This window comes from Balaenoptera borealis (assembly GCF_965194805.1).
Source record: "Balaenoptera borealis genome assembly, chromosome: 4".
NCBI classification, from domain to species: domain Eukaryota; kingdom Metazoa; phylum Chordata; class Mammalia; order Artiodactyla; family Balaenopteridae; genus Balaenoptera; species Balaenoptera borealis.
Genome location: NC_138861.1, coordinates 10,742,862 through 10,769,680, shown reverse-complemented (window position 1 = coordinate 10,769,680; position 26,819 = coordinate 10,742,862). Strand labels below are relative to the sequence as shown.

General features: G+C 38.2%; 1 protein-coding gene across 25 annotated transcripts in view; it reads right to left on the bottom strand.

Moving 5' to 3' along the window:
• Positions 1-26,819, bottom strand: part of LOC309628591 (uncharacterized protein) — a 299,876-nt gene that overhangs the window by 246,696 nt on the left and 26,361 nt on the right. For all 25 annotated transcript variants that reach the window (XR_014244552.1, XR_014244553.1, XR_014244554.1 and 22 more), the window contains one exon: positions 8,134-8,232. Coding sequence is in view for 7 of the 25 variants with exons in the window: in XM_082391810.1 (XP_082247936.1) it covers positions 8,134-8,143 (10 nt within the window). In the remaining 18 variants the exon portion in view is untranslated. The remainder of the gene's footprint in view (positions 1-8,133; positions 8,233-26,819) is intronic.

Below are 26,819 nucleotides of genomic sequence, written 5' to 3'. Positions count from 1 at the left end.
GAGAGTACAAATGCAGAGTTGTTAAAAGCATTTGAAATTAAGAGATCAGCAACTTAAAATAATCATACACACACACACACACACACACACACACACACACACATTGCTATGTTTAAACTTCAGGGTAACCACAAACCAAAAATCTGTAATAGATACACACACGAAAAAGAGAAAGGAATCCAAAATAACACTAAAGGTAGTCATCAAATTACAAAAGAAGAGAACAAGAGAAGAAGAAAGGAACAAAAAGACCTACAAAATAACCCCAAAGCAATTAACAAAATGGCAATAAGAACATACATATCAATAATTACTTTATGTAAATGGACTAAATGCTACAATCAAAAGACACAGAGTGGCTGAATGGATACAAAAACAAGACCCACATATAAGCTGCCTACAGCAGACTCACTTCAGATCTAAAGACACACAGACTGAAAATGAGGAGATGTAAATGGTATTCCATGCAAACAAAAGTGAAAAGAAAGCTGGGGTAGCAATACTTAAATCAAGCAACTGGATTTTTAAAAAGTGGGCAGAAGACCTGAATAGTCATTTTTCCAAAGAAGATATCCAGATGGCTAAAAGGCACATGAAAATATGCTCAACATAGTTAATCATCAGAGAAATGCAAATTAAAACCACAGTGAGATATCTCCTCACACCTGTCAGAATGGCTATCATCAAAAAGACCACAAATAACAAATGTTGGCAAGAATGTGGAGAAAAGGGAACTCTCATACACTGTTCATGGAAATGTAAATTGGTACAGCAAATATGGAGAACAGTAGGGAGGTTTATCAAAAAAACTAAAAATAGAACTACCATATGACCCAGAAATTCCATTCCTGGGTATTTATCCAAAAAAAACACAAAACTACTAATTTGAAAAGATACATGCACCCCAATGTCCATAGAAGCATTATTTACAATTGCCAAGATATGGAAGCAACCTAAGTGTCCATGAACAGATGAATGGATAAAGATGTGGTATGTATACACAATGGAATATTACTCAGCCATAAAAAAGAATGAAATGTTGCCATTTGCAACAACAGTGAGGGACTTGGAGGGTATTATGCTAAGTGAAATAAATCAGATAGAGAAAGGTAAATACTATATGATACCACTTGTGGAATCTAAAAAATAAAACTAGTGACTATAATAAAACAGAAACAGACTCATAGACATAGAGAAAAAATTGGTTACCAGTGGGGAGAGGCAAAGGAGGAGGGGCAAGGTAGGGGTAGGGGATTAAGAGGTACAAACTACTACATATAAAATAAATAAGCTACAAGGATGTATAATACAACACAGGGAATATAGCCAGTATTTTACAATAACCATAAATGGAATATAACCTTTAAAATTGTGACTCGCTATGTTTTACAATAATACATAAGATTCAGGTGTACAACAACTATACCTCAACTAAAAAAAAGAAAACATTAGATATTAAGACATGTGAGATTCACAATTGCAAGACTGCTTTTGAAAATATCCAGAAAGCATCTTCTTCAGCGTGGATTCAGAGCATCCATTTGGGGGACCACATCATTAGCATGACCTTAGCATCACCTCATCCTCACCATCTAGCCAGGAGCTAAAGAGGCGGGAAAGTGAGTTACAATTGGTGGAGGGGAGTTAATCACTTGGCCACATTGTTACATCAGCTGTGCCCCAGATGTAGGAGCTAAACAAAGGAATTTGTTCCTCCACAACCTCAGCTGAAAATAAATGTCTATGTATCCTCCCTAATGTGCAATATCATTACCATAGGAGCAATCTACCAGCTGCCATTGCTGAAAAAATGTTTCTGTTCTATAATGTCAAGCCTTAAAGAACAATTACTAAAACTATTAAAAAAAATTTCAATGATTTGACTTTATTTAATAATATTTCAGATTTATTTTTGCATTTGACGTTTTTTCTATGTTATGTGATCCATCTTGGCCAACTGTTGATTTTAACATTTGACCATTCAACCTCCAGCCAAAATGTGCATTCAGTACAAACACCCCCAGTGAATTTGAGAGACTGTTTTCCCTTTGTTAAGATGCCAGGTTGTTTCTATGTTGAAAAACTATGTTCTATATTTTTATGTTTAAAAATTATATAATATTCCTATAGAACCCTATTCTATTTTATTCAGAACCTTCAAGTACTTTTGAAAAGCACTATTAAAATTCATTCTCTCAATTATCCCTTTTGGAGTTAGTGTAAGCTTCTGTAAAATTTCAACAACAACGAAAAAGCCAACCAGATCTTATTATTTAGAATATGCACATTGATTTTAGAGCTTGTGTGGACTCATCTTTGGTTTTGAAACTTTTGCTAAAATAATATTTTTTCCTACCTTCTGTAGACCTCATGGTTTGTATTCAGCTCTACTTTTTATTTTGTTAATGCAGACAATAATCAAAAAATAGGTTTTAAATGCATTGCTTTACTAATTAAATATCCAATACTAACCAAGCGTGGAAAATGAGAAAGAATGAACCACAGAGTACTTGTAAGAGAAATGGGATGTGTGTACCACAGGAAAGAAGCTGCTGTGAGGCCTGTTTGCACAATGAGCCCTGACTCACTCTCTTAGTCAGAGCAGGTACACATTTGGGCAGCAGCTGCTGTCCATTTCTGAGGCTGTTATTAAAAACATCTGGACAAATACTTCATGAATTTCAGGAAAGCAACCAGAAGAGAATGCCTGATGGAAATAAATAATACAAAGGGCAAAAGGGTATTTGACTGAAGTATGGACACAGGGAAATTTGCCAGTTTAAACAGGAAACAGAAAGAGAAAGGAATGGTAAAGACCAAGAAGAGAGACTTTGTTGTCCAAAAGGAGTTTCATCTTCCAAGTGACAAAGTGGTTAGTAGGTAAAGAGCGAGCTGACCCTAAATGTCACAGTTTTACTGACCCAGAAGGAAATCACAAGTCCTAACGACACGTGATATGTGGTTTTCAAAGGAGCTGTTGATACTGAAGGTTGTCGAAATGGCTTAATGAGAGTGTTGGCACTTCATTACAGTAGCGGTGCACGCACAGACGAGTAAGTGTACAAAAATCTCTTTTGTTCTTAAACAAAATCTCTTTTGTTTTAGCTAATGAGGAAAAGACTGTTCCACCTTGCTCTTGCCATAATGGAGACGTAAGCCATTTTCCGAGTAAGGCATATTGGTTCTTCAAAATAATAATAATAAGGATTTCTACTTTGTATAAAAGAAACATGAAATTTTAATTTCTTGTTAAGAACCAAACAATCAAGTGAAATACTTTGAGTTCTATATTGTGGTGCAATTAGGCTTTCTCATAACAACTTACTGGTAGTGAGTATTGGCTCACGATTTGTTTTAGAGTGGCAATAATATCTTTTGAAGTTTCATCAATAACCTTGCTCAGGTATATGAATGGAGTGTAAAGATACTAGGGCATTTCTTTGCCCAGATGTCAAATATGAGTGTCAACTTCTTGGTAGCACAAATCTGATGATCCCAAAGACCCCCAAGAGGAAAATTCTCCTTCTCTGTACAAAGTATTCACATTGTCAGAGCAGATGCAATTAGGAATGCTAAGAGTATATGATCTCTAAGATTTTGGTTTCCCTGTACAGAATATATTTTAGCTTTCGTTGGTTCCAAATTTTACCAGTTTTTCCCATCTATGTTACAGCCATCTTAATGCCTTTACTTTTCGAATGCCTGCCTCTGCTGCCACGGTTTTTGAAGTAGTAAAGACAAATAAAGACAGCACAAATACAATTCTCTTAAAGAGGGATCGATCAAGGAATGGATGCACAGATTAGACAATGCCTACCCAAGTGGTACAATTTGGGAGACGGTGGCAAAATCTCTCCCAAACTCCAATTTAAATCGCCTTGGACAACTGCCTTGTCTGAAATTATACTGGTAAAGATTCATTGGATGGAAGAGTTCAAAGCCCAGCACATCTTCGATGGCAGAGAACAATGTAGCAGGAAGCTTCCTGCAGGGTCTCCTGAGCATTTGTATATGCACCCCAGGAGAGAACCAGCATTTGGTACCTTTCACTCAGAGGTCATCACCAAGGCAACTGTCACAGCCAAGAGAGGAAAAGACCAACCCCAACTAAATGAGAATCATTTGACTGACTCTTTTCTCCCATCTCACTTCTCTGTCCTGAATACACCAGAAGAAAAAGAGCTTCAGAAAAAGGAGGATGGGGGAAAGTCCCTAAATCAGACCTCTTCACTTCCCAATTCCAACTCCTTTGAGCCAAAAGTCTTGTTGCTAATGGAAGGAAGAGGAAGATTTAAATTGGATATAAGCTGATGTTTAATAACTGAGTGACAGGAAAGCTACGGGATTTGTCCCAAGATATCACTAAGGAATAGAAATGGAAATTCTATGGAAAACAGCTGAAGGAAGTGACTTTTAAAAGAAAGAGATTAACAACTTTATATCTGTGTCCCATCAAATTCACACTGTTCATTAATTTGTTTACACATTGTTATTGGTAATTCATATTTAAATTAGTTCATCTAATCCTTTCCTCATTTAGTAATCTGACATGAAGTCACAGAGGAAATGGGAGTACTGATGAGGGAAGAGAACAGAAATAATTGTGGAGTAGAAATGTAGTTTTAGGGGGACAGCTTGGGTAATGGTAATCTTAAGAGTCAGAACTACTACATATCAAGCATTTCATAAGCATCTTTTGGGAATCCTTACGACTTTGGAAATTAACTATTATTCTTCCCAGCTTGCAAATAAGAAAAACACCTCAGAGAAATCAAGTGAATCATCTCAAGTAATGGGTCCAGAGTCTGGACTTGAAGATAGAGGGTTTCATTACAAGGTCTAATCTGTGGTCATTATATATACCTCTAGAGGGGAGGAGGGCAGGGGTACTTGGGGGGTGATAGTGGTGGGGAAAAAAGAGGAGACAGTAACCCAGAGAAGAAAAGGAAAACAGAAAGGAGAAGTAGGGATATACTGGAGAAAATACTTTCCAACTTTATAATTACAGTGAGGGGTGACCTGAAATATTTAACCTCATTGCAGTTTATCTGTGGAAAACAAAAGTACTGCCTTAAATACACATAACATTCTTAGCGCTTTTCCCTTATCAACCTACTCTTGGTTGTACATAAATGGCTTTCTTTCAGAAAGGAAATTGTGTGAGCCTTCAATATTTAGCTACAAAACCTGCTTCAAGAAAGGTCAGTGTTCCAGTTTCAGATAAGCTGTTTATTTCCATGTTTGGGAAGACCTGAGCCAAGAAACAGAAGGGAAAATGGAATGAGTCCCTAGTTCTTCCTGTCATTTAGGTTCATTTCAAGTATTATGTTGCCAAACATCAGACATAGCAGTATTTAAGTATGACCACGTAAATACATCATTCCGCAAAAATATTGTATAATTTACACTGCTACAAAGAACCTTAATCTACTGCTTCCTTTCATTAATGAAGGTGTGTGAAAGCTTTTGAAGTTCTTTTATATGAATATAATATTAAAAATATAGGCATAACATTATTCTCTCTCCAGCGCCTAACCTCCCCCTGAATACCTACAGGCAAACATAGAACTTACAATTAGATTTACCTACCAGCAAGTTTATTTCACATTTACCAGCCCAGTCAAAGATTGTGTGCCCTCATTGTGTGTGTATTTACAAGTTTATACGTGTGCATTTGCATGCCTGTGGAAAATTCTGCATCAAGAGCAGTATATTCTACTATTTACTGAATTACGTGGATAAATCTAGACATCATAGCAGCAGAAACTTTTGTTCCTTCACAATCACACTTCAGATCTTCCCTATAATCTCATTATGAAAATAAGTACTGCTTCTAAATCTGAGACATGAAATAACTGATGGTGACCCTTAAGAAAATCAAGAAGTCATGTGGTAACTAAACCAAAGGTCTAAAATATAGTTGGTATGCTCTGTTCAGATTTCTTTTTTCCTATGTAATTTACACGGAAGTAATGTGAAGTACTCTCTATGCATCTGCTGCTTACCATTAAATAATTTGTTCCCTTACCTTGGGAACATAAGGACGTGAGCAGTGGAGGGAGCCTGGATGAACCTTGGTTTGAATACAAGCTCTGTATCAGCCAAGGGAGCTTGGCCAAGATAACTAACTAACTTCCCCGTGCCTCAGTTTCCCCATCTATAAAATGTGGAAACTAATACCTACCTCACAGTGTTGTATAAAGATACAGTGAGAGAATATATGCATGATGTTTAGCACAGAACCTGGGACGCATGGGAAGGCTCTACTAGTACTTGGTGGATAAGGGTGCCCCCCTTGGGAGCCAGACTCTGACACTCACTAGCTTAGTGACTCGGGGCAAGGTACTTACTATGCTCTGTCCCACTTTCCTCATCTGTAGAAGTGAGATGATAATAATAGCATTACCATGTTGGCTGGATTAAATAAGATAAAACATTTTAAGTACTTACAATAGCTTCACACAATAAAAGTTAGCTGTTATTACTCAACACCAAGTCAAGGGTTAATATTAATATCTGTTATAAAAAAGTGGAGAGTTTTGTTTTTAGGAGGAAAGAAAGATTTTTTTCAAAAATAGAAGCCAAGAGCAAAATAAAATATCCACAGGAAATAACATAATGCCCCATGGCGTCTCCACTAACTCCACCTCTGGCCTTGCCTGGAGAGACAGGGGATTCGCCAAAGCTTGACACCCAGAGGGTGCGAATTACAGCTGCCCTATCGCACTGCTCCCTCCCCCCCATTAGCTGCCACCTAGAGAGTCTCTTTCAGAACTTTCCAAGAAACAGTATTGCAGACGAAAGGACTAAATTAGTTCTGCCCCTGTGGGAAGGCGACACTTTCTTGTGTTCCGCATGTCACCTTAATTGTGGACCCATTTCGGCTTTTCCAGATCATTTTTTATCTGATTCTAGGCTTGTCCTTCCTCCTCGTTTCTACCCCCAAATCCCCCTAGTCCCAGGCTAGTGGTGGGAAAGCTTCATCCTGTCATTGTTTCTCAGCCAAAGGTTTCCTGCCCCCAAATGGAAAACCACTAGATGGTGAAGGGACAGAGCGTGTTCCTGCCCACAGAGCCCCCGGACATCAGAGGAACGCGTTGGTCGCTTTTGAATGCAGGTTTGGGAACTAAAGTTGCAAACTGTGCCTCGGTACGAGTGAGTAATTTATACACAAAGAAAGGAAGGAGTCTCATTTCTGGACAAAAAATAAACATTCTATAATGAAACAATTGTCTGTAATGGACAGAATTAATTAATTTGAGATGTTAACTCAGAGAAACCGGTTTTGTATGTACCACATGATCAACATACGCAAAACAAATCCTTGGATGGATGTGTGTATACCAACATTGTAACGGTGAGTATCTCAGATGGCTATACATTTTTTTCTCTAAGTCTCCATTTCTGTATTTACCAAAATATGGAATTCTTTTATAACAGACCATTAAATTGAATTCATATTAGTGGACAGCTAGCCTCCAGGATGGTCCCTAAAGATCCCCACCTCCTGGTATTAACACCCTTGTGTAGACCCTCCCACACTGCGCCAGGGTTGGTCTGTGTGACCCATGGGAGTATGGCAGAGGTGATCGTAGGTCACTTTCAAAGTTAGGTTATAATAGACTACAGCTTCTGTCTTGGGTTCTTCTCTAGCTCATCACTTGGTCTGAGGGAAGCCTTCGCCATGTCGTAAAGACTCTCAGGCAGCCTATGAAGTGAGTTACATGACAAGAGATGGAGGCCCCCAGCTAACAGCCAGTAGGGAACTGAAGCCTGCCAACAACCTGGAACTGAGCTCACAACTGGATGTTCCAGCTGCAGTGGGACCCGTAGATGATGCAGCTCCGGCCAGAAGTGCACCTGCAACCCCGCCAGAGACTCCAAGCTAGAACCAGCCGGATTCCTCACCCTCTCAGATTCTCGACCCTCAAAACTGGGTAATCATGAATATCTGTTAGTTTATGCTCTTACATTTTGGGGTAATGTATTACTCAGCAATAGTTAACTATTCTTTTCTATAATATTGAAGATAAGGTCAAACAACCAGATGGAGAAAGTGGGTTTTTTGTATTTCTTTTTCTTTCAGGTGGCTTCTGCACTGTCCCTGGAGGGGAGGGGGTGAACATTACTCACCTTCATCCATGAAGACTCCAAGTTTGGAACAATTCTTCTAAAGTGAAAGATCTAATTGACACGACAAGTCCAGAACTCCTTCTTCATTTATGCTCATATCTGTGAAGAGGGAATATTTTCCATCACAGGTTATATCTAGACTGATAGAAAAATCTGAGGTAAAGTGAATGTAAGTGTGGGAAAGAACCCTTAAGGTTAAAGCAATTTTGTACCAACTTGAGAATTTTAGCCTTTGGCTATAATTTTATTGAAAACTAGACCAAAGGCGTAAATCCAAATTGAAAGCATTGAGTTATTACCTTCCTGCTCTGACAGCACAAGGAAATCATTCTATATCTATAAGGGCCCTCAGGCTCTCTACTGACTAAATTGTACATATGAAGAGGCTGACTGAACATGGCGTTTTATACAATACCGACATTTCACCAAAATTTATTTTATCTAGGAGGCGAAGGCAGTTTTTTTTAATGCCAATTATTTCCTTGGAGAAATAATCTTCTAATTCTTTTTTTTTTTTTTTTTTTTTGGTCTCCACCCTTGATACCTTTCCAAATGGGCCCCAGCTTCCTTTTAAAGCAGACAGCAGATGAGGTGATTTGGTTTTTCAATTTGCTGTTACTTGTTTGGCTGTTCCTAGCTCCTTATCTCTTGAGAAATATAACAAAGGAACAAAAGCAATTTGAAATGACCGCATCTTTTCATTTTGATCGCTGAACACATACAGATGTAACTAGGATGCCTGAGAGCAATCCTCGTCAGACAGTCGTGCAAGCGCGTGGATGCCCTCAGTCACGACACAGGCAGCATGAGGGTCACCACCAGTGATGCGTCAAAAATTCACCTGCCAGGGATCTCAGTAAACGCATCACCTTCTGACGTCTTCCCCTGAATTCTTCATCCGATAAACGTTGCCCTCTTTTCTCCCTCAACTGCTTTGTCAAGACACTTCCTACACCATTCCTTTATTCTGCCTTTTATTATTGTTGTTTGTGTATTTGTCTTTATTACAAAGGTGGATTGCCACTAATGGTACTAGACATTGGGAATATAACGATAAAGGATGCACGGGACCTCAGCCGGAGCTGAGAATCCCACAGGGATCCTCACCATCCTGGCAAAACAGCCCCTCTGCTTCCCTGACCTATTTCAAAATGTTGCCTGTCTCACAGCCAAAGAGATCAGTATCTAGAAGGAGACCACGTGAGAATCTATTACTCACTATTATTTTTCCTCATAGGAAATCCTGCAGACTAAGCTCATTGCATCTACAAACTTCTTCCTCTGACACAAGAACTCTTAGTCCTCCAGACTCTTATCTCCTTCTGTACAAGCCCCTTCACTTACTCAAGTCCCCACTCCAGCCGCCTTTTCACTCACTGTGCCCTCCACAATGGCATCTGCAAAAAGCTTGTATCCTCAAGTCCTCTGAATGTTCCTGTAACTTTCTCTTCTGTTGAAACCAGGCTATGCCCTGAGGACACTAAGTTTCCTACAGGCCTCGAAAGTGAAGAATGTCCTCCCTCTTCTCACATAACATGAGGGGCGGGTGGGGTTGGCAGCCTCCTTGCCCCCCACCATGGCTTCCAGATCAGTGTTCCTCCACTTGCCATAGAAAGAAACGAAACACAAACAAAATCCCAAACCTACTTGAAGCATATATCATCATGATACCACCTCTCATTTTCATAGGTATCTGCCATTCACCTGGTCACTCCCTATATTCACTGAAGATTTTAGCACTCGGCTTCAAGTGTTTATTCCTACAGAATCCATGTCATTGTTCATGGTGAGTTTAACATCTATGTTGATGATTCATTCAGGCTTCTAGTTCTTCAGTCCTCAAATCTTTTCAAGTTCAGTGTTTTACACTTCACTTTCTGCCACTTACATCCATGGTTATAACCTAGACCAGAGGGTCGGCAAACTATGGCCTGTAGCCAAATCTAGACCACTGCCTGTTTTTGTACAGCCTGACAACTAAGGATGGATTTTGTATTTTTTTTTTTTAAGTCTTTGCCTTTTATCTCTCACTCTTTTTTTTTTAATTTATTTTTATATTTTTTATTTTTGGCTGTGTTGGGTCTTCGTTTCTGTGTGAGGGCTTTCTCTAGTTGCAGCAAGTGGGGGCCACTCTTCATCGCGGTGCGCGGGCCTCTCATTATCGCGGCCTCTCTTGTTGCAGAGCACAGGCTCCAGACGCGCAGGCTCAGTAGTTGTGGCTCACTGGCCTAGTTGCTCCGCGGCATATGGGATCATCCCAGACCAGGGCTCGAACCCGCGTCCGCTGCATTGGCAGGCAGATTCTCAACCACTGCGTCACCAGGGAAGCCCAAGTATTTTGTATTTTTCAGGGGAGCACACCCATGTTCATTCAGGTTTATATCATCTATGACTGCTTTCTGGTAACAATGGCAGAGTGAGTAGTTGTGACAGACCTTACGGCTTACAAAGCTGAAAATATTTACTATCTGGCCCTTTACTTAAAAGTTTACTCACCCTTGCCCTAAACTGTCTCATTACGAATAATTGCAGCACTTTCGAAATCACAATTTTAAAAGTCCCCTCTCTGACTGCCCCCTCCGCTCTTTCTGGTTTGCTTGAACCGTCTTCAACCACCCATCCTATTGATGCTGTCATCATTCTTTCCCTACCTTACTTCTCTCATTCCCTAGGTTGGATTCCACAGTCCAGCAGTATTTGTACTCCCTTGCACGTACACTCAACTTCCATGCTCTCATTTTTCTACCATTTGAGCCTGTTATGACCATAACCATATCCCTAGTTAAGTTCAACTGTCTGCCTTTTCTGTGCCTTCCCCTAAGGAGCTGAATGTAGCTGGAATAAAGGCACACGGCCACATGACAAGCTAGTTTATGACAACCTGCTGGTTTAAATATGTGGGCTGAAGGTGGGAGAAATTGGAATGTAATAACGTTTGGAAAGCTTCTCTAGGAAAATGAAAAAAACAAAACCAGGTTAAGGGCTGATGCAAGTCTTTATCGTTCTGACAGGCCCAGGTGCAATTAAATGAAGTTCTACAAATAATGGGATCTCATTAACACCAAGGACAGTGCAGCTGCCGTTCTAATGGAAGAAACATTTTCCCCCATCAATTTGGGGTTACGTTTACTCTCAGAAAATAATAATAATAATAGTAGTGGTAGTAGTAGTACTAGCACTAGTAATAATAATGATAATATAATAATATAATGATAATAATAATAATGTTTGTCCCTGGGAGATGTGCTATCTTGAAACTGGGCAGTATAAGCCCCAGTGACGTCCAGGGGAGTGCAGAGCTCCAGAGAGTAGACGGTAGGACTCAGGCCATTTCATTGTGTGGGTGGGACCTGGAACCCAAGAAACAAGATTTTTATTCCCGATGAAAATAAGTGATGTTCATGAGTCGGGGAATGTTATAGACTGAAATGTATCCTCCTAAAAGTCAAATGTTTAAGCCCTAACCCCCAGTGTGATCATATTTGGAAATGGAGCCTTTAGGGCAGTAATGAAGGTCAAATGAGGTCATAAGGGTGGAGCCTAATCCAATATGACTGGTGTCCTCATAGGAAGAGAGATACCTGGCACAGAGAAAAAGCCATGTAAGGACACAGCAAGAAGGTGGCCGTCTGTAAGCCAGGTAGAGAGGCTTCAGCTGAAACCAAACCTGTTAACACTTTGATCTTGGACTTTCAGCCTCCAGAACTGTAAGAAAATAAATTTCAGTTGTTTAAGCCACCCAGTCTGTGGTATCTTGCTTTGGCACCCCAAATAGGCTAATACAGGGAGCAAAGTGGATTTTCAGACTGAGACACTTGAAAGTGGGGAGCTTGGGAGGCACAGATACAAACCTGATGGTGGAAGAGCCCAGCTGGGATATGGGGGAAAGAGTTTACAAAGAAAAGCATTGTATTAGTAAGGATTCTCCCCATCCTAAATGAAAGAACCCCAACTTTAACTAGTTTAGACAAATAAGTAGATGATGATGATGAAGACAGATGGATAGTTGATAGATAGATAGATAGATAGATAAATTCATTTCAGAGTTGTAAGGCTACTGGAATAACTGAAAGACTCAAGGAAATAAAGGAAAACCTAAAGGGACCCAAACAGGCCTGGGCGTATGAGGAACTAGAACTGGGAATTTATGCTACACTCCTGTCTCTACTCCCTTGTGTGGGTTGACTTCATTGCCACATTATGGACAATTTTGTCCAAAGGTACAGCAGGATAGGGAAGGAAAATCATGGATCTATCATCTGTTCTGGGTTTACCTTTTCCCAGGTTAGCGATCCAGAGAGACAAGAGCTTCTCTCCTCCTTCTCGGTCACATAAAATCCCAGAGAAGAAATTGAATTGTACTGGCTTAGATCACACACCCTGTGATAAACAACTCTAGTTCTAGGAATGGAGTGTTATGATTAGTCAGACTGGGTCATATGAGCACCCTGGTGTCTAGAAAGGGGTCTGGGTGGACAGGATACTCTATGGACATTCACACAACACCTACAGAAGGTGGTTAAGGAACATCACCTAGAGGCAGGGGTAAGGGTACATGGTGCTTGTATCAGAAGAAGGGGGGAGGGATTAATGATGGACTCCCTCGCCCCTCACTCCTTAAAAGAAAGATATCAACTCTATTTTGTTCATGGAGACCAAGGTCTTTAGGTGCTTTTCCCTTGCACTGCCAAACAAAATATAAGTTAGATAGTACTTTAAAAGTTATAATAACAGAATGAACATTACAGGGCTAAGAGACATACCTGCTCAAACTTCTTAATACTCATTGGTTCCCTACATAAGGGGACACTAAGCAGAGTTCAGCTACTACTTGACTTCTGCCAAAGGTAGAATTTACTTGAATATCCATAAAATCCTGGAACCCTTAGTTGGCATGGCTCACTTTGGACTTAGGGGCACACCTGGGGTCATCTCTGTGGGCAGGAGGGGACAACTCTTTTAAAGGAGAAGGGAGATGCTCTAACCCTTTTTCATAATGACTGTCTAAGCGGAAATCAATAGTCCTTGGGGGGCATCCTATACCTCATTAGACACATTAAAGGGCAATTTTCATTCTAATCTCTAATAGAAATACTAAAAAAGCAATGAAACACAATTTTTTAGACAAAAAGCCTTTCCTGGAAATTCACAAATATTACATGTCTTTTCTTTTCTTGCAAAATGTATAAACTGTATATAAACTATGAGCTGGGTTTAGCCACACACAGCCTTGTAGTACTTCACTGAGGAAAGCTAACCACAGTCTATGAACACTATTTGTCCCTGAAAGAAGGAAGAACTATCATATGAGAATATAGAGTCTCCTGACCATGAAGGTTTTTCTATAATTTCCTTTTGAAATGGCCCTTATTCTTCAGAAATCCACACATAACTGTGCAGTATAATGGGGCTGAATAGAGAGCTTAGCAGAAGAGAAGTAGACCTGGTGCTTTCTTTTTTCCCTCTTAATTCCAGAGGGATTTGCACAGCAAAAGGGGGAGAAGTGAGCTGCAACAGTGGAGGGCAGTCATTGCAAACTGCAACAGAGCAGAGAACCCAAGGACACTAGAAAACTCTTCTGCAAAGGATACATGTCAGACATTTCACATCTAAACTTCAGTAAGCTTAGCCACAGTAAGAAAACAGACACACTAAAAGGGCAGACAGAGGTCGTGGCAACATTTAGAAGAATTATATATGAGCCTCACTTTGTAGTAATGTTCTTAAAAATTTGCTTGAAAGTTTGCAAGCATTCACTATGTTTTATGTCCTAGAGATGGTTGCTTTAAATAGAACATTATAACCATTCTTTTCTGTGTGTGAACTGAAAAAAATCTTTTAATGATCAAATTTATTAGCTTCTAATATTTGGTTTTACAAATTTAACTATCAGTGTATTGAGACTTCTTTAAATAAGAAACAACTATAAATATTTTGAGGGACATTTGAAGTAAGGAAACTCATCAGTGTTAATTCATATATAAAGAGAGTAAAGCAGAATTAGTAAAGGTCAGTTAATAACTGAAATTGAAATTATCTTGTCACTACCATATTCAATGACTATCAGTCTTCTTTTTCTTATTTGGATTCTTTAAATAGAATATAATTATGAAAATAATTAACACCTCAAAATCATGGAATTAGAAGGAAAAGAGTCACATAAATCAAAACTGCACTTTTGAAGAAAGTTTAATGTCATAGGAGACCTAACTAAAAGAACAAAATCTAAGATTGGGAGATCAAGATGGCGGAATAGGAGGATGTGGAACTCCCCTCCCCACACAGACATATCAAAAATACATCTACACATGAAAATGTTCTCACTGAAAACTAACCAGAAACGGGCAGAAAGTCACTTGTACAAACAAGGATATAAGAAAGAGCCACATGGAATTGGGTAGGAAAGGAAGAGAAGTGATCAGGTCAGGACCTGTGCCCCTGGGAGGGGACACAGAGGAAAAGGGAGATGACATGGGAGGAGATCCACCCTGGGGAGTAAGCAGTTCAAGCCACACATTGGGCTCCCCAGTCCTGGGGTCCAACACAGGGAAGACAAGCTTCCTTTGGAGTGCTGGTGGGACCAACAGGAGGGCTGCTGGAAGCTTTAGCTCTACTTGTGAAGAGCACACACAAGCTTGCTTGTTCCTGAAGCAGGGTCAAAGGCAAGGGTGCCAGTACTGGGAGCAGGGAGATCACGCACTTAAAGGGAGTGGAGTCAGCTTGGACCCAACCCTCGGGACTTCTGCTCCAGCAACTTGGGACCTGCCCCCACCTGTGATAGTGTGGTCATGGCCACTGAGCATATGGGGAGCCCTAGCTTACACCTGTCTCTGGCCCTAGCTCCTTCATCTCCAGATCCACTTCCTACCAAGGTGATAGCTACCAGCACACTCTGAGGAAAGATGTGACTTGTGTTCATCTGGAATCCAGCTCTCACACCAAAGCCAACAGGCACATGCAGACTGTATAGGGATGTCCCTATGTAAGCACACCACTTCAAGACCGCCATAGGTAACTGTTTCACCTAACATCTAGGGACAGAAAAAGATAAGCAAAATGAGAAGACAGAGGAATTTGTCTCAGTTGAAGAGCAAGAGAAAAACCCTGAAAAAATAATTAAAGAAACAAATAAACAGTTTGCCAGATAAGGAGTTCACAGCATTAGTAATAAGAAATCTAACTGAACTAGGGAAAAGAGTAGATGAACACAGTGAGCATTTTAACAAGGAACTAGAAAAGATAAAAAGGAACCAGTCAGAACTGTAGAATACAATAGCTGAAATGAAAAAGACACTAGAAGGAATGAATAGCAGACTATGTGATACAGAAGAATGCGTAAGTGATCTGGAAGATAGAAAAATGGAAATGGCCCTATTGGAACACCAAAAAGAAAAACAAATTATAAAAAATGAGAACAGTTTAAGAGACCTCTGGGACATCAAGCATACGAACATTCACATTATAGTGGTCCCAGAAAGAAAAGAGAGAGAGAAGGGGGTTGAAAATGTATTTAATAAAATTATGGCTGAACACTTCCCAAACCCAGAGATGGAAACAGATATCCAGGTACAGGAAGCATAGAGGGTCTCAAACAAGATGAACACAAACAGACCCACACCAAGACATATCATAATTAAAATATCAAAGTTAAACATAAAGAGACAATTCTAAAGGCAACAAGCAAAACAAAGAGTCATATACAAGGAAACCTGCATAAGGCTATCAGCTGATTTTTATGCAAAAACTTTGCAGGCCAGAAGGGAGTGACATGATATATTTAAACTGCTGAAAGGGAAAAACCTGCAACCTGGGATACTCTACCCAGCAAGATTATCATTTAGAACTGAAAGGGATACAAAGAACTTCTCAGACAAGCAAAAACTAAGAGAGTTCATCAATACTAAACTGACCTTAAAAGAAATGTAATACGGTCTTTCTAAATGGGAATGAAAAGGCAATAACAAGAAATAAGAATCTATAGGAAAGGAAAATCCCACTAGTAAAGGTAAATGTATACTAAAGGATGAGGATCGACCACTTAAATAAGGTAGTAAAAAGAATAAAATGCAAAAAATTGTGAAATCAACTACAACAAGAATAATCAGCAAAGTGATAACATGAAAATGCAAAATATGACACCAAAAGCACAAAAGGTTGGGGAGGGGAGTAAAAAATATAGATCTTTTAGAATGTGTTTGAGCTTAAAGGATTACCTGTTTAAAACAAGTAGATATAGGTCAACATATATTGTGACCACAAATCAAAAATCTACAATAGATACACAAAAATTAGAAAGAAACACAAGCATACCAGTAAAAAATCATCAAACTACTAGAAAAGAAACTAAAAGAAGAAGAAAAGAATAGGGAAAAACTACAAAAACAACCAGAAAAACAAGTAACAAAATGCTAAGTACATACATATCAATAATTACTTTAAATGTCAATGGCTAAATGCTCCAATCAAAAGACACAGGGTGGCTGATTTGATAAAAACCAAGACCTCTGCTTACAAGACACTCACTTCAGAGCTAAACACACAACAGACTAAAACTGAGGGGATGGAAAAAGTATTCCACTCAGATGGAAATCAATTCACATCAATGGACAGATCATCCAGACGGAAAATCAATAAAGAAAAAGTGGTCTTAAATTACACAAAAGACTGGTTGGACTTAATATTTATATGACATTCCACCCAAAAGCAGCAGAATACACATTCTTTTTAAGTGCACATGGAACATTCTCCAGAACAGATTACACACCAGGCCACAATCAAGTCTAGACAAATTTAAGAGGATAGAAATTATATTAAGCATTTTTTTCCACTCACAGCAGGCGCACCTCATTCTCTATTAGCTCTGGGAACCTGCAAGCCCTGGTGGGTTGCCCACACACAGAGGTAGAGCTGAAATCGAGCCAATCCCCAGGGCCCATGTGACTTCAGAAATGGAGCTGAAATCTGAGCCCTGTTCAGGCGGCTCTCTGACTTTGGCGGATTTATGCTAAAATCTGGAAGAAGACAAGGATGCCCACTCCCACCACTTCTTTTCAACATAGTTTTGGAAGTCCTAGCCACAGCAATCAGACAAGAAAAAGAAATAAAAGGTATCCAAATTGGAAGGAAAGAAGTAAAATTGTCATTATATGCAGATGACATGGTACTATAAATAGAAAACCCTAAAAACTCCACACAAAAACTACTAGAACTGATAAACAAATTCAGCAATGTAGCAGGATACAAGATTAATATACAGAAATCTGTTGCATTTCTTTACACTAACAATTAAATAACAGAAAGGAAAAGTAAAAAAAAAATCCCTTTTAAAATTGAATCAAAAAAGTAAAAATACTTAGGAATAAACCTGACCAAGGAGGTGAAAGACTTGTACAAAACACTGAAAAAGGAAATAGAAGACGATTTAAAGAAATCATCTGGGAAAGATAACCCATTCTCTTGGACTAGAAGAATTAATATTGTTGAAATGGCCATAGTATCCAAAGTAATCTACAGATTTAATGTGATCCCTTTCAAATTACCCATGACATATTTCACAGAACTAGAACAAATAATCCTAAAATTTATATAGAACCATAAAAGACCATAAAACCAATGCTGAGGAAAAAGAACAAAGCTAGAGGCATAACCCTCCCAGACTTCAGACAATACTACAAAGCTACAGTAATCAAGACAGCATGGTATTGGCAAAAAATAGACATATGGATCAATGGAACAGAATGGAGAGAGCAGAAATAAACCCACACACCTACAGTGGTGTATATATGTATAAATATATATATATAGAGAGAGAGAGATAGATAGATAGATATACACACTCACAATGGAATATTCCTCAGCCATAAAAAAGAATGGAATAATGCCATTTGCAGCAACATGGCTGGACCTAACTATTATCATACTAAGTGAAGTAAGTCAGACAGAGAAAAACAAATATCATATGATATCACTTATATGTGGAATCTACAAAATGATATAAATGAACTTATTTATAAAACAGAATTAGACTCACAGACATAGAAAATGTCAAAGAAAAAGAAAAATTTTAATAGCCTTAATAATTGGTTAAGTAATCAATTCCTTCAACCTTTTTAATCACCATTTTTTTTGTTTTTTTATCATAGATTTTTAATGGTTAAATCAACTGTATTTTATTCATCTTAGGCTGGGAAATGAACCCCAAACCAGTAGTGTGTTCACAGAGATCTATAAAGAAAGTCTGAGGCCACAATCTTAGAAGTCTGTTGAATTCTGTCATCCATAGTTATGTTGTGAGAACTCAGAAAAAGACTGCCAATTCAGAACAAGGAAAGGGAGTTTTGAATTGCTGTTTGTGCTGCCATTCTCCCTCTTCCACCCCTTCCCCAGGAGCTGTAGCAGTAGCAGCAGTGGGGCCTTGATAAATATGCATCTGAGATCCCCAGTGGCCAACCAGCTCCCACCTTACTCCACAAGAGTATCTGTGGAAAGAGTCATCTTTGCCCCTCCAGTCAAGCACCCATGAATGATTATTCGGAGTTCTCACATATTAACGGATTATTCATCACCATGTAAGTCTTGCTTTCCTTTCAACTCAATTATATCACTGATATACCCTAAACTTATTTGTTTATAGCTCCAAAGACTTTTTGGTTCCAGTCTGCCTACAGCTCTATTTTCCTCTATATTTTCTGTATATATTTCCTCCAAAACTCATAAATTTTAAACTGCATCATTTGGTTTATTTTGAAGTGGATAGTGACGAAAATAACGATTAAAAGGTACACCTGTAAATTTCCAGGATATTGGAAAAGGATATTGAAAAGTGCTGGGGTGGGGGAAGTGGTACTTAAATTGTGAAGGGAGCTGGATTGTAGAATTGTGGCATATTTAAATTTGTGGAATGAATATATTTCAGTGTTATTATTGTAGCTTGTTATGTCCTTACATAAATGAATTTGTAAATAATGTCAAAAGTCTGAATTTGAATCCTACACTAAATATACTTTCTGACCCTTTGTAGGAAAACTGGCTGCATGGTTTTTGGAAGGCATTTAACATTTCTGCAGTTCAGTTTTCTCATATGTGCAGTGAGAGCATTTGCTTAGCTATTTCTAAGGACTCTTCCTACCCTAAAAGTCTATTAGTCTGAGATATACTCCCATTCTTCCTTTCATATTCCATTGAGGTAAAAGTTCCTTTAATCTCATACCATCTTCATCTCTTATTGAACAAGGATGGCTCTGTGTTCTCAAGTCTGTTCTAAATGACTCTTAAAGAGAAATCAAACTTTTTAGGCTCTTGAGTCCTGATTGACTGAGACCATAACATCCTAACAATAGCTATTTGATACAGTCACTGGATAAAGCGAAGTCTCTTCTGTTGATGTGTCTAAGTGTCTGTGAATTCAGCCAACCAAAAAATCCATTTGGTTGACAGTCTTAGTTCTGGATGAGGTCTTATCCCAAGGGAATACATCCAATTGTAAGATAAGAGAAAATGTTGGGTAATCTTTTGTTAGAATCTCTGTGAATCCAAATGCCTCTGTTGATAACTTTGCAGGGTGTGGGCGGGGGGGAAAGTGTGGTTTAGGAAGATTTATATTATTAAAAAGTAAATTCTGTAGTGTCTGAAACAAACGCAGCAATCACTGAGGGAATAAACCATATATCAATATTGCAGTAAAAAATACAGGTATTAGTTCTGTATTTCATAAAAATCCATATAGTGAGAGAAAAAAATATATTTTAAGTGAACTTACATATAATGATGCAAAATTTTTATATCTTGTAGCTATGGAGGCATAAAATAAAATCAAGACATTATTCTGAACTATTAGTCAAAAGACTTAGTAGAAGTAAGCTACTCTATGATAAAGGGAGTTCTGCATTTCAGGCAGAAACATTCCTAGTTGGAGATGTATAAATAAGGCCAAAAAAAAAATCCTAAACAGAATTTTTAAATATCTATATGATGAGAAGTTTTATTTATGAGGTTTTCAACATTTTCAAAGCATCTGAATATCACTTTTAATGGTTAATTGATATTATTATCATCTAGCCCCATGTCTTTTTCCAAAAGTTTAAAAGGTATATTGCTAAAATCATGAAATTTTAAGCTGTCCTTAATGAGCTGTATAAAATGACTTTCTTCCACTTTTTTGTCTAACTGACTCCTAATAATTCTTAAATGTCTCTTCTCTGAAGTTTTTCCTAATCCTGTTTCCCCTGGCAGATTAATCACTAGCACTCTGGGTTTTTTTTTTAAACAGAAAACTTGGATGTAATTTTAACATGCATGCTTTAATTGTTTCCATACCTATCTCCCTTACAATGTTGTCTTATTCATTTCTCTGTTCCTAATACCAAGCACAAAGCCTGGCATAGAGTGTGGGCTTAATAAATACATATTTTTGAACTGGTGAGAAACATAAAGCCCAGAGAGAAGCTGTTTTCATAGATCACACAGCTCATTAATAACAGTACTTGTTCTAAAATTCAAATACACTACTTTTAGCATGATGACTTTCACATAATCAGTAAATATTTAAGGAATTAATGAATCAATAGGTTAATAAATCAATGGTTTCTACAAACTTTCCATTGCACTGTTCGGATGAATAATAAATATAGCATACCTCATGTTTTTACCAGGCTTCTGGCTACTTGCCTTCAATGAGGCAACATACACAACAGCAAAGGGAACAGATATTTCATGTACATTTGATTATTGGGTTTCATGTAGATATAGTCTGTATCAATCATATAAACTAAACTTTATCTGGTAACAAAAATCTACTGGTGATATCTAATGGTCTAAGCCAGTGATGTGAGAGACAACTTTCCTACCAATTTAAATATCTATCCTGTGAACACAGCTATCCAAGGGTTTTTGTCTGAAAATTAATCTTCTTGGATTTGGGTCAGTCCATGTGTAACATGCTTTAGGGGAGGTTGAATGGCTTCTCTCTTGTTCTGAAAGCAGAGAGGTAACCTTTATATCGAGTTGGACACTAAGGAATTGCCAACTTGACCTCAAGGATCACAGTATGCTTTGGATATATTACTTCTCAGAAACAAAAGAAGAACCCTCTACCCTTGGATACCCCCAGAGCTTCCTCTATTGTGTCAACCAGATACCTGTGCATATACCACCCTACTAGAGAGGCCTTTTCTGATCAACTTTTTCTAAAATAGGACCACATTCTGGATTTCTCCCTTCATCCCCTTACCCTGCTTTTCCTGCTCCTATTATCACCTGATATACTATACACTTATGTTTTCATATCTTGTTATTACATATGTATATATAATGTGTATGTGCTATCCACATTTTACATATTTAATATTTTTGAGTAATCAGTGAACAATATCATAGATACATTGGAGAGCCTACTTTGGGTAAAATTCAGACTGAAGATTTGAAAATTGGTAATGACATTGTAGGTCATATGGTACAAACTATTCATTTTATAAGTATGAAATTAAATAATAATAAAAGATAATTAATAGCACACCATGTACAAGGCACTGAGTAAAGTGCTTTACATGTATAAACTCATGATACTTATGGCAATTATAGAAGATAGATCTTATTACTATATTTCATTGATTTAAAGATAAGAATTTTCACATTTCCCACTTTAATATATTTAAACTATCAAAACTGAAATCAGAATAATTATCACCTCAAACATTTTATTTTATTTTATTTGGAACTATAGTTACCATTTATTAAGCACTTTCTTTATCAGTTAAGGTGTTTTGTAGCAAACAAAACTGGTTTGATCAGAGGGTAATTTATTAAAGGATATTGGGTTGTGCACAGAATCTTTAGCAAAGCTAAAGAACAGGGTTGGAAGCTGTACGGAGGGGAACAATGCTCAAAATCTCACTGCAGAATTGGAGGTAATGGGGACACCACAACTGCTACCCCGGGCACTGCACCACAACTCAGACTGCTAAATGCTGAACGCTGGAAGCCATGTCTAATTTTCCCCGCAACAACCATGAAAGGTAAATACTATTACTTCCATTTTACAGATGAGGTCACGGAAGTTCAGAGATGTTAGGTAGCTTAGTCACAACGTTTGCTAGAAATTCTCAACTGTAAGTTCAGTGAGGATCGGGATTATATTGACTTTGATCACTATTTATTATAAGCTCAGAACCTAGGCCAGTGCTGGTTCACTAGGTACTAAATAAACTTATGGAATGGATACGTGGGGGAAGTGGTGGAGAGATGCATGGTTATTGTATTTGTTTTTGTCCCGCTTTAACATGACCTGTCCTCTTCTACCTTCCTTTGGGAACATATCCCATGTTTCTGGCCAGAGGGTTGGGTAAATGACTCAGGGTCAGGCAGTCATAATATTATATCCTCCTGGCCATGGTGATTGGTCCCAAAGTTTGAAGGATGCGAGTTTGACCAGATAGCCCAGCAAGACTGACTGTGATATGAAAGAATAGAGTTAACATACAGAGAGGAGCAAAGACAGGATTTATATTCAATTTTCCTGCACGTTACTAAGCAAGCACTATTGCTCCAGTCAAGAAAAGCAGATTGAAAATGGTGACTTCTCTCAAAAAAGGGGTTTTATTTTGGATGCCAACTCCAATGCCCCATGAGATGGATATGTTTCAAGAAATAGTCCAGAACGGGTAAAAATGGATTTTTGTTGTTGTTCAGGGAAGTCTTTTTTTTTTTTTTTCCATTCTCTAGCAAACATTTGTATTTCTTTTTTTTAAATTAATTTTTATTGGCTTATAGTTGATTTACAATGTTGTGTTTGTTTCTGCTGTACAGTCACCTCGAACATTTTAGAACTTATGTGAGTTTGGAAAATATGAAAAGGAAAGGAATTCAAGATAACTGTCTTTGTTTTAAAAAAAATAATAAACTTAATTACTGTTTACCAGTCTTTTTTCACAAAAATCTCTAAGATGGAAAAATAAGATTGGCAATAACATAGTTTCTAGTTTCTTTTTCTGACTTTTCAGGAAAGAAGTGCTCATGATCCACTGAGCAAGGAAGAGGTGCTCAAGAGGAACCGTTACCCCATTACCTAGATCATGTGTAATATGTGAAACATTTGTCTGGTGCCCGCGTGAGACTCAGTGATCCACGTGGAAGTGCGGCTGGAACAGCTGGGATTATGGATCCTGAGCTTGTTTTCCAAGGTGATAAGGTCAAAACCAGGGACATACACAAGGATCCTTTCCCAGTAGGAGGCCAAGGTTACATTTCAGAAGTTCAAAGTGGGCAAGAGTATAGGACAGAGAGTTGTTGTCCGAACCTACACAAGGCCAAAAATACGGTTAGAGTCAAAGATTGCGGTCAGCGTTGAGAGAACCAAACTGGGTAAGGGGACAGAGCAGAATATGACAATGACACCCCAGCCTGGATTCAGGGTTTAAATCAGACCAAAAACAAAAAACCAGGAGGAATAAGTCCAAATGGAGGTGAGTTTAAATTTAGGGATTGAAAACAAGCAATTATTCCCCAAAAGAACTAAGCATGAGTGATTTTAGGACACAGTGATTTGTAGGACACAGCTGTGTGCCCCACATCCCCTGGTTTGGGGACCAGATGAGTCTCCAAGATACAGTCTGCTCCACAGGGAGGAGACACTGGTGACCATACTTGGGTGGGTTCTCCTAGAGCACTAATAATTCTAACAGCCAATATCTGGCTAATGAAACTAAAGATGAAATTCAGGATCCACCAGGAGACCCTTATGGACGTCGAGCATAACTTTTGGTGAACATCTCTCCACAAACACAGGTTAACATGACGTACAGCAGCCTGCTCCTTGGCTCTCCAGAGGATCCGAATGACAGATTACCACGTGCACGGTAATCCAAGTGGATGACATTTTGTCAAGGCTTTCCTCATTACAGTCCTGCATTTAGGACACAACAATAAAAGAAGGTCATTTTCAACCATACCCCCTGTTGTTTTGTAGGCTAGTCATTCAATTTCCAAATAGAGCTGCCTCAAAATAAGCTTATTTGTAGAATTGAAATGATCAAGTTAAAATAGTAATATGTACCTGTATTGATTAATTTATGAATATAAAGCCTTTCTTCTAACACAGAAAAATCTTAATGGACATAATTTACACTGGGTAACCCTTGCTGGTCACTTTTATTGAGCAATAATTAATGTTTATGAAAAACTGCTCTTGGTTTTCATCAGTTTTATATTTAAAAGGACTTGCCAACAAACACATGAAAGAATGCTCAACACCATTAATAATTAGAGAAATGCAAATCAAAACTACAATGAGATATCAGCTCACACCAGTCAGAATGGCCATCATCAAAAAATCTAGAAACAATAAATGCTGGAGAGGGTGTGGAGAAAAGGGAACACTCTTGCACTGTTGGTGGGAATGTAAATTGATACAGCCACTATGGAGAACAGTATGGAGGTTCCTTAAAAAACTAAAAATAGAACTACCATATGACCCAGCAATCCCACTCCTGGGCATATACCCTGAGAAAACCATAATTCAAAAAGAGTCATGTACCAAAATATTCATTGCAGCGCTATGTACAATAGCCAGGACATGGAAGAAACCTAAGTGTCCATCATCAGATGAATGGATAAAGAAGATGTGGCACATATATACAATGGAATATTACTCAGCCATAAAAAGAAACGAAATGGAGTTATTTGTAGTGAGGTGGATGGAGTTAGAGTCTGTCATACAGAGTGAAGTAAGTCAGAAAGAGAAAAACAAATACAGTATGCTAACACATATATATGGAATCTAAGAAAAAAAAAATGGTTCTGAAGAACCTAGTGGCAAGACAGGAATAAAGACACAGACCTACTAGAGAATGGACTTGAGGATATGGGGAGGGGGAAGGGTAAGTTGTGACAAAGTGAGAGAGTGGCATGGACATATATACACTACCAAATGTAAAATAGATAGCTAGTGGGAAGCAACCGCATAGCACAGGGAGATCAGCTTGGTGCTTTGTGACCACCTAGAGAGGTGGGATAGGGAGGGTGGGAGGGAAGGAGACGCAAGAGGGAAGAGATATGGGAACATATGTATATGTATAACTGATTCACTTTGTTATAAAGCCGAAACTAACACACCATTGTAAAGCAATTATACTCCAATAAAGATGTTAAAAAATAAATAAATAAAAATAAAAATAAAAGGACTTAGCAATCAATTGCTGCATCTATGCAGCAATGACGATTGATGTGGAGAATTCAGCCTCCAATATGAGTATGTTAGCCCAAGATATGTCTTTATTCATTAGAAAAATGCTGGCTTATCCCTGTCTTTAACAGGGCAGCACTGAGTCAGGGTGAAGATTGTTGCTGTAGCATTTGAAATGCTGACTAGTTTTAAGCTGCTGTTTGGGGATATTTTGGGCCACTGACTGAGCTAACCTTTATTGACTACTTACTATTTGTCAGTACTTTTTTAAGACATTTGATATATTTTAAATGAGAATTTAATCCATACATAAACCTTCTGAAGTGTTACTACTTTTTCTCATTTCACACATAAGAAAACACAGGATTTTGGAAGTTAAGTAACTTACCCATGCTCACACAATTTCATGTAAACAACAGAAAAGTGTCTCTCCCAGGAGAAGGCGTATGGAGGTGGACAATAGGGGGTCAGGAAGTAGAATTAGGTAAAAAGGAAAAATTGCTCTGTCTGGATTAAACTAGGAAAATCCACATGCAATATCTGTGCTTAAGCCTTTTATAGAAGTAAACCCCAAATTGATATATAATTTTTTCTTTTTTGAAATGTGTGACTGAAGAGTTTGTAAACATCAAAATCTTGAACCAAGGTTACTAGGCAATTATTTTCAGAGAAGGTACAATTGGAGTAGGATGGAAATTTTGCATTAAGAAAATTCCCCACATGCATGTATTGTGTTGCGAGTAATTGCTAAAAGAAGGGGGAATTGTCAGCCCAGAGGACCAAAGAAGAGACCCAAACAGCTAGAGGCAGTCTACTTAGACAGCATGCCATTCAACAGGTAAATTGTGACACTCCCCTTGTTTTGAACCATGCTCACCAAAAGCCTTCTGATTATACTATTGCTTCCTGAATACCACATTTGACAGGAAAGATTCTACTGATACAAGCATTCTTGTTTGCTTATCATTGCATTTCTTACTGTAAATGAATAAATCAGAATTATGGAAGTGTATCCATTTCTACAAGCTTGAATAACATGAGCCCACTCCTGAAAGATAGATCAGCTCTTTCTCTGATAAAACAGCAGGCACAAAAGGGGACCAAACTCCAAATATGATCAATTCACCAAATGAATATACCTTTATATATCGAAAATATACAACAGGCCTACGTAACAGGCCTCTTCAACACAGTAAGCTCTGCACAACTTAACAGCCATGGTGCAACCCTACTGGGAGAAAAGTTAATCCAGGGATAAGTTCATTTTCAAAATGAGATGTTTCTTGCTGCCAAAACTATGCCTACCATAATCCAGAGTTCCATTCATCTGACAAGAATTCAGAAGGAAATAAAACAGTAAACAGAACTAAAAGAAAAGAATGTAAGACAGAGAACCCTAATAATCTAATATATAAAACAAAACTCTTCCCTTAGCTAAATACTAGGCATAAACAGATATAATGGTATATTAGTAGCTGGTGGAACTTCAATAATGCTCTTAAAAAAACAA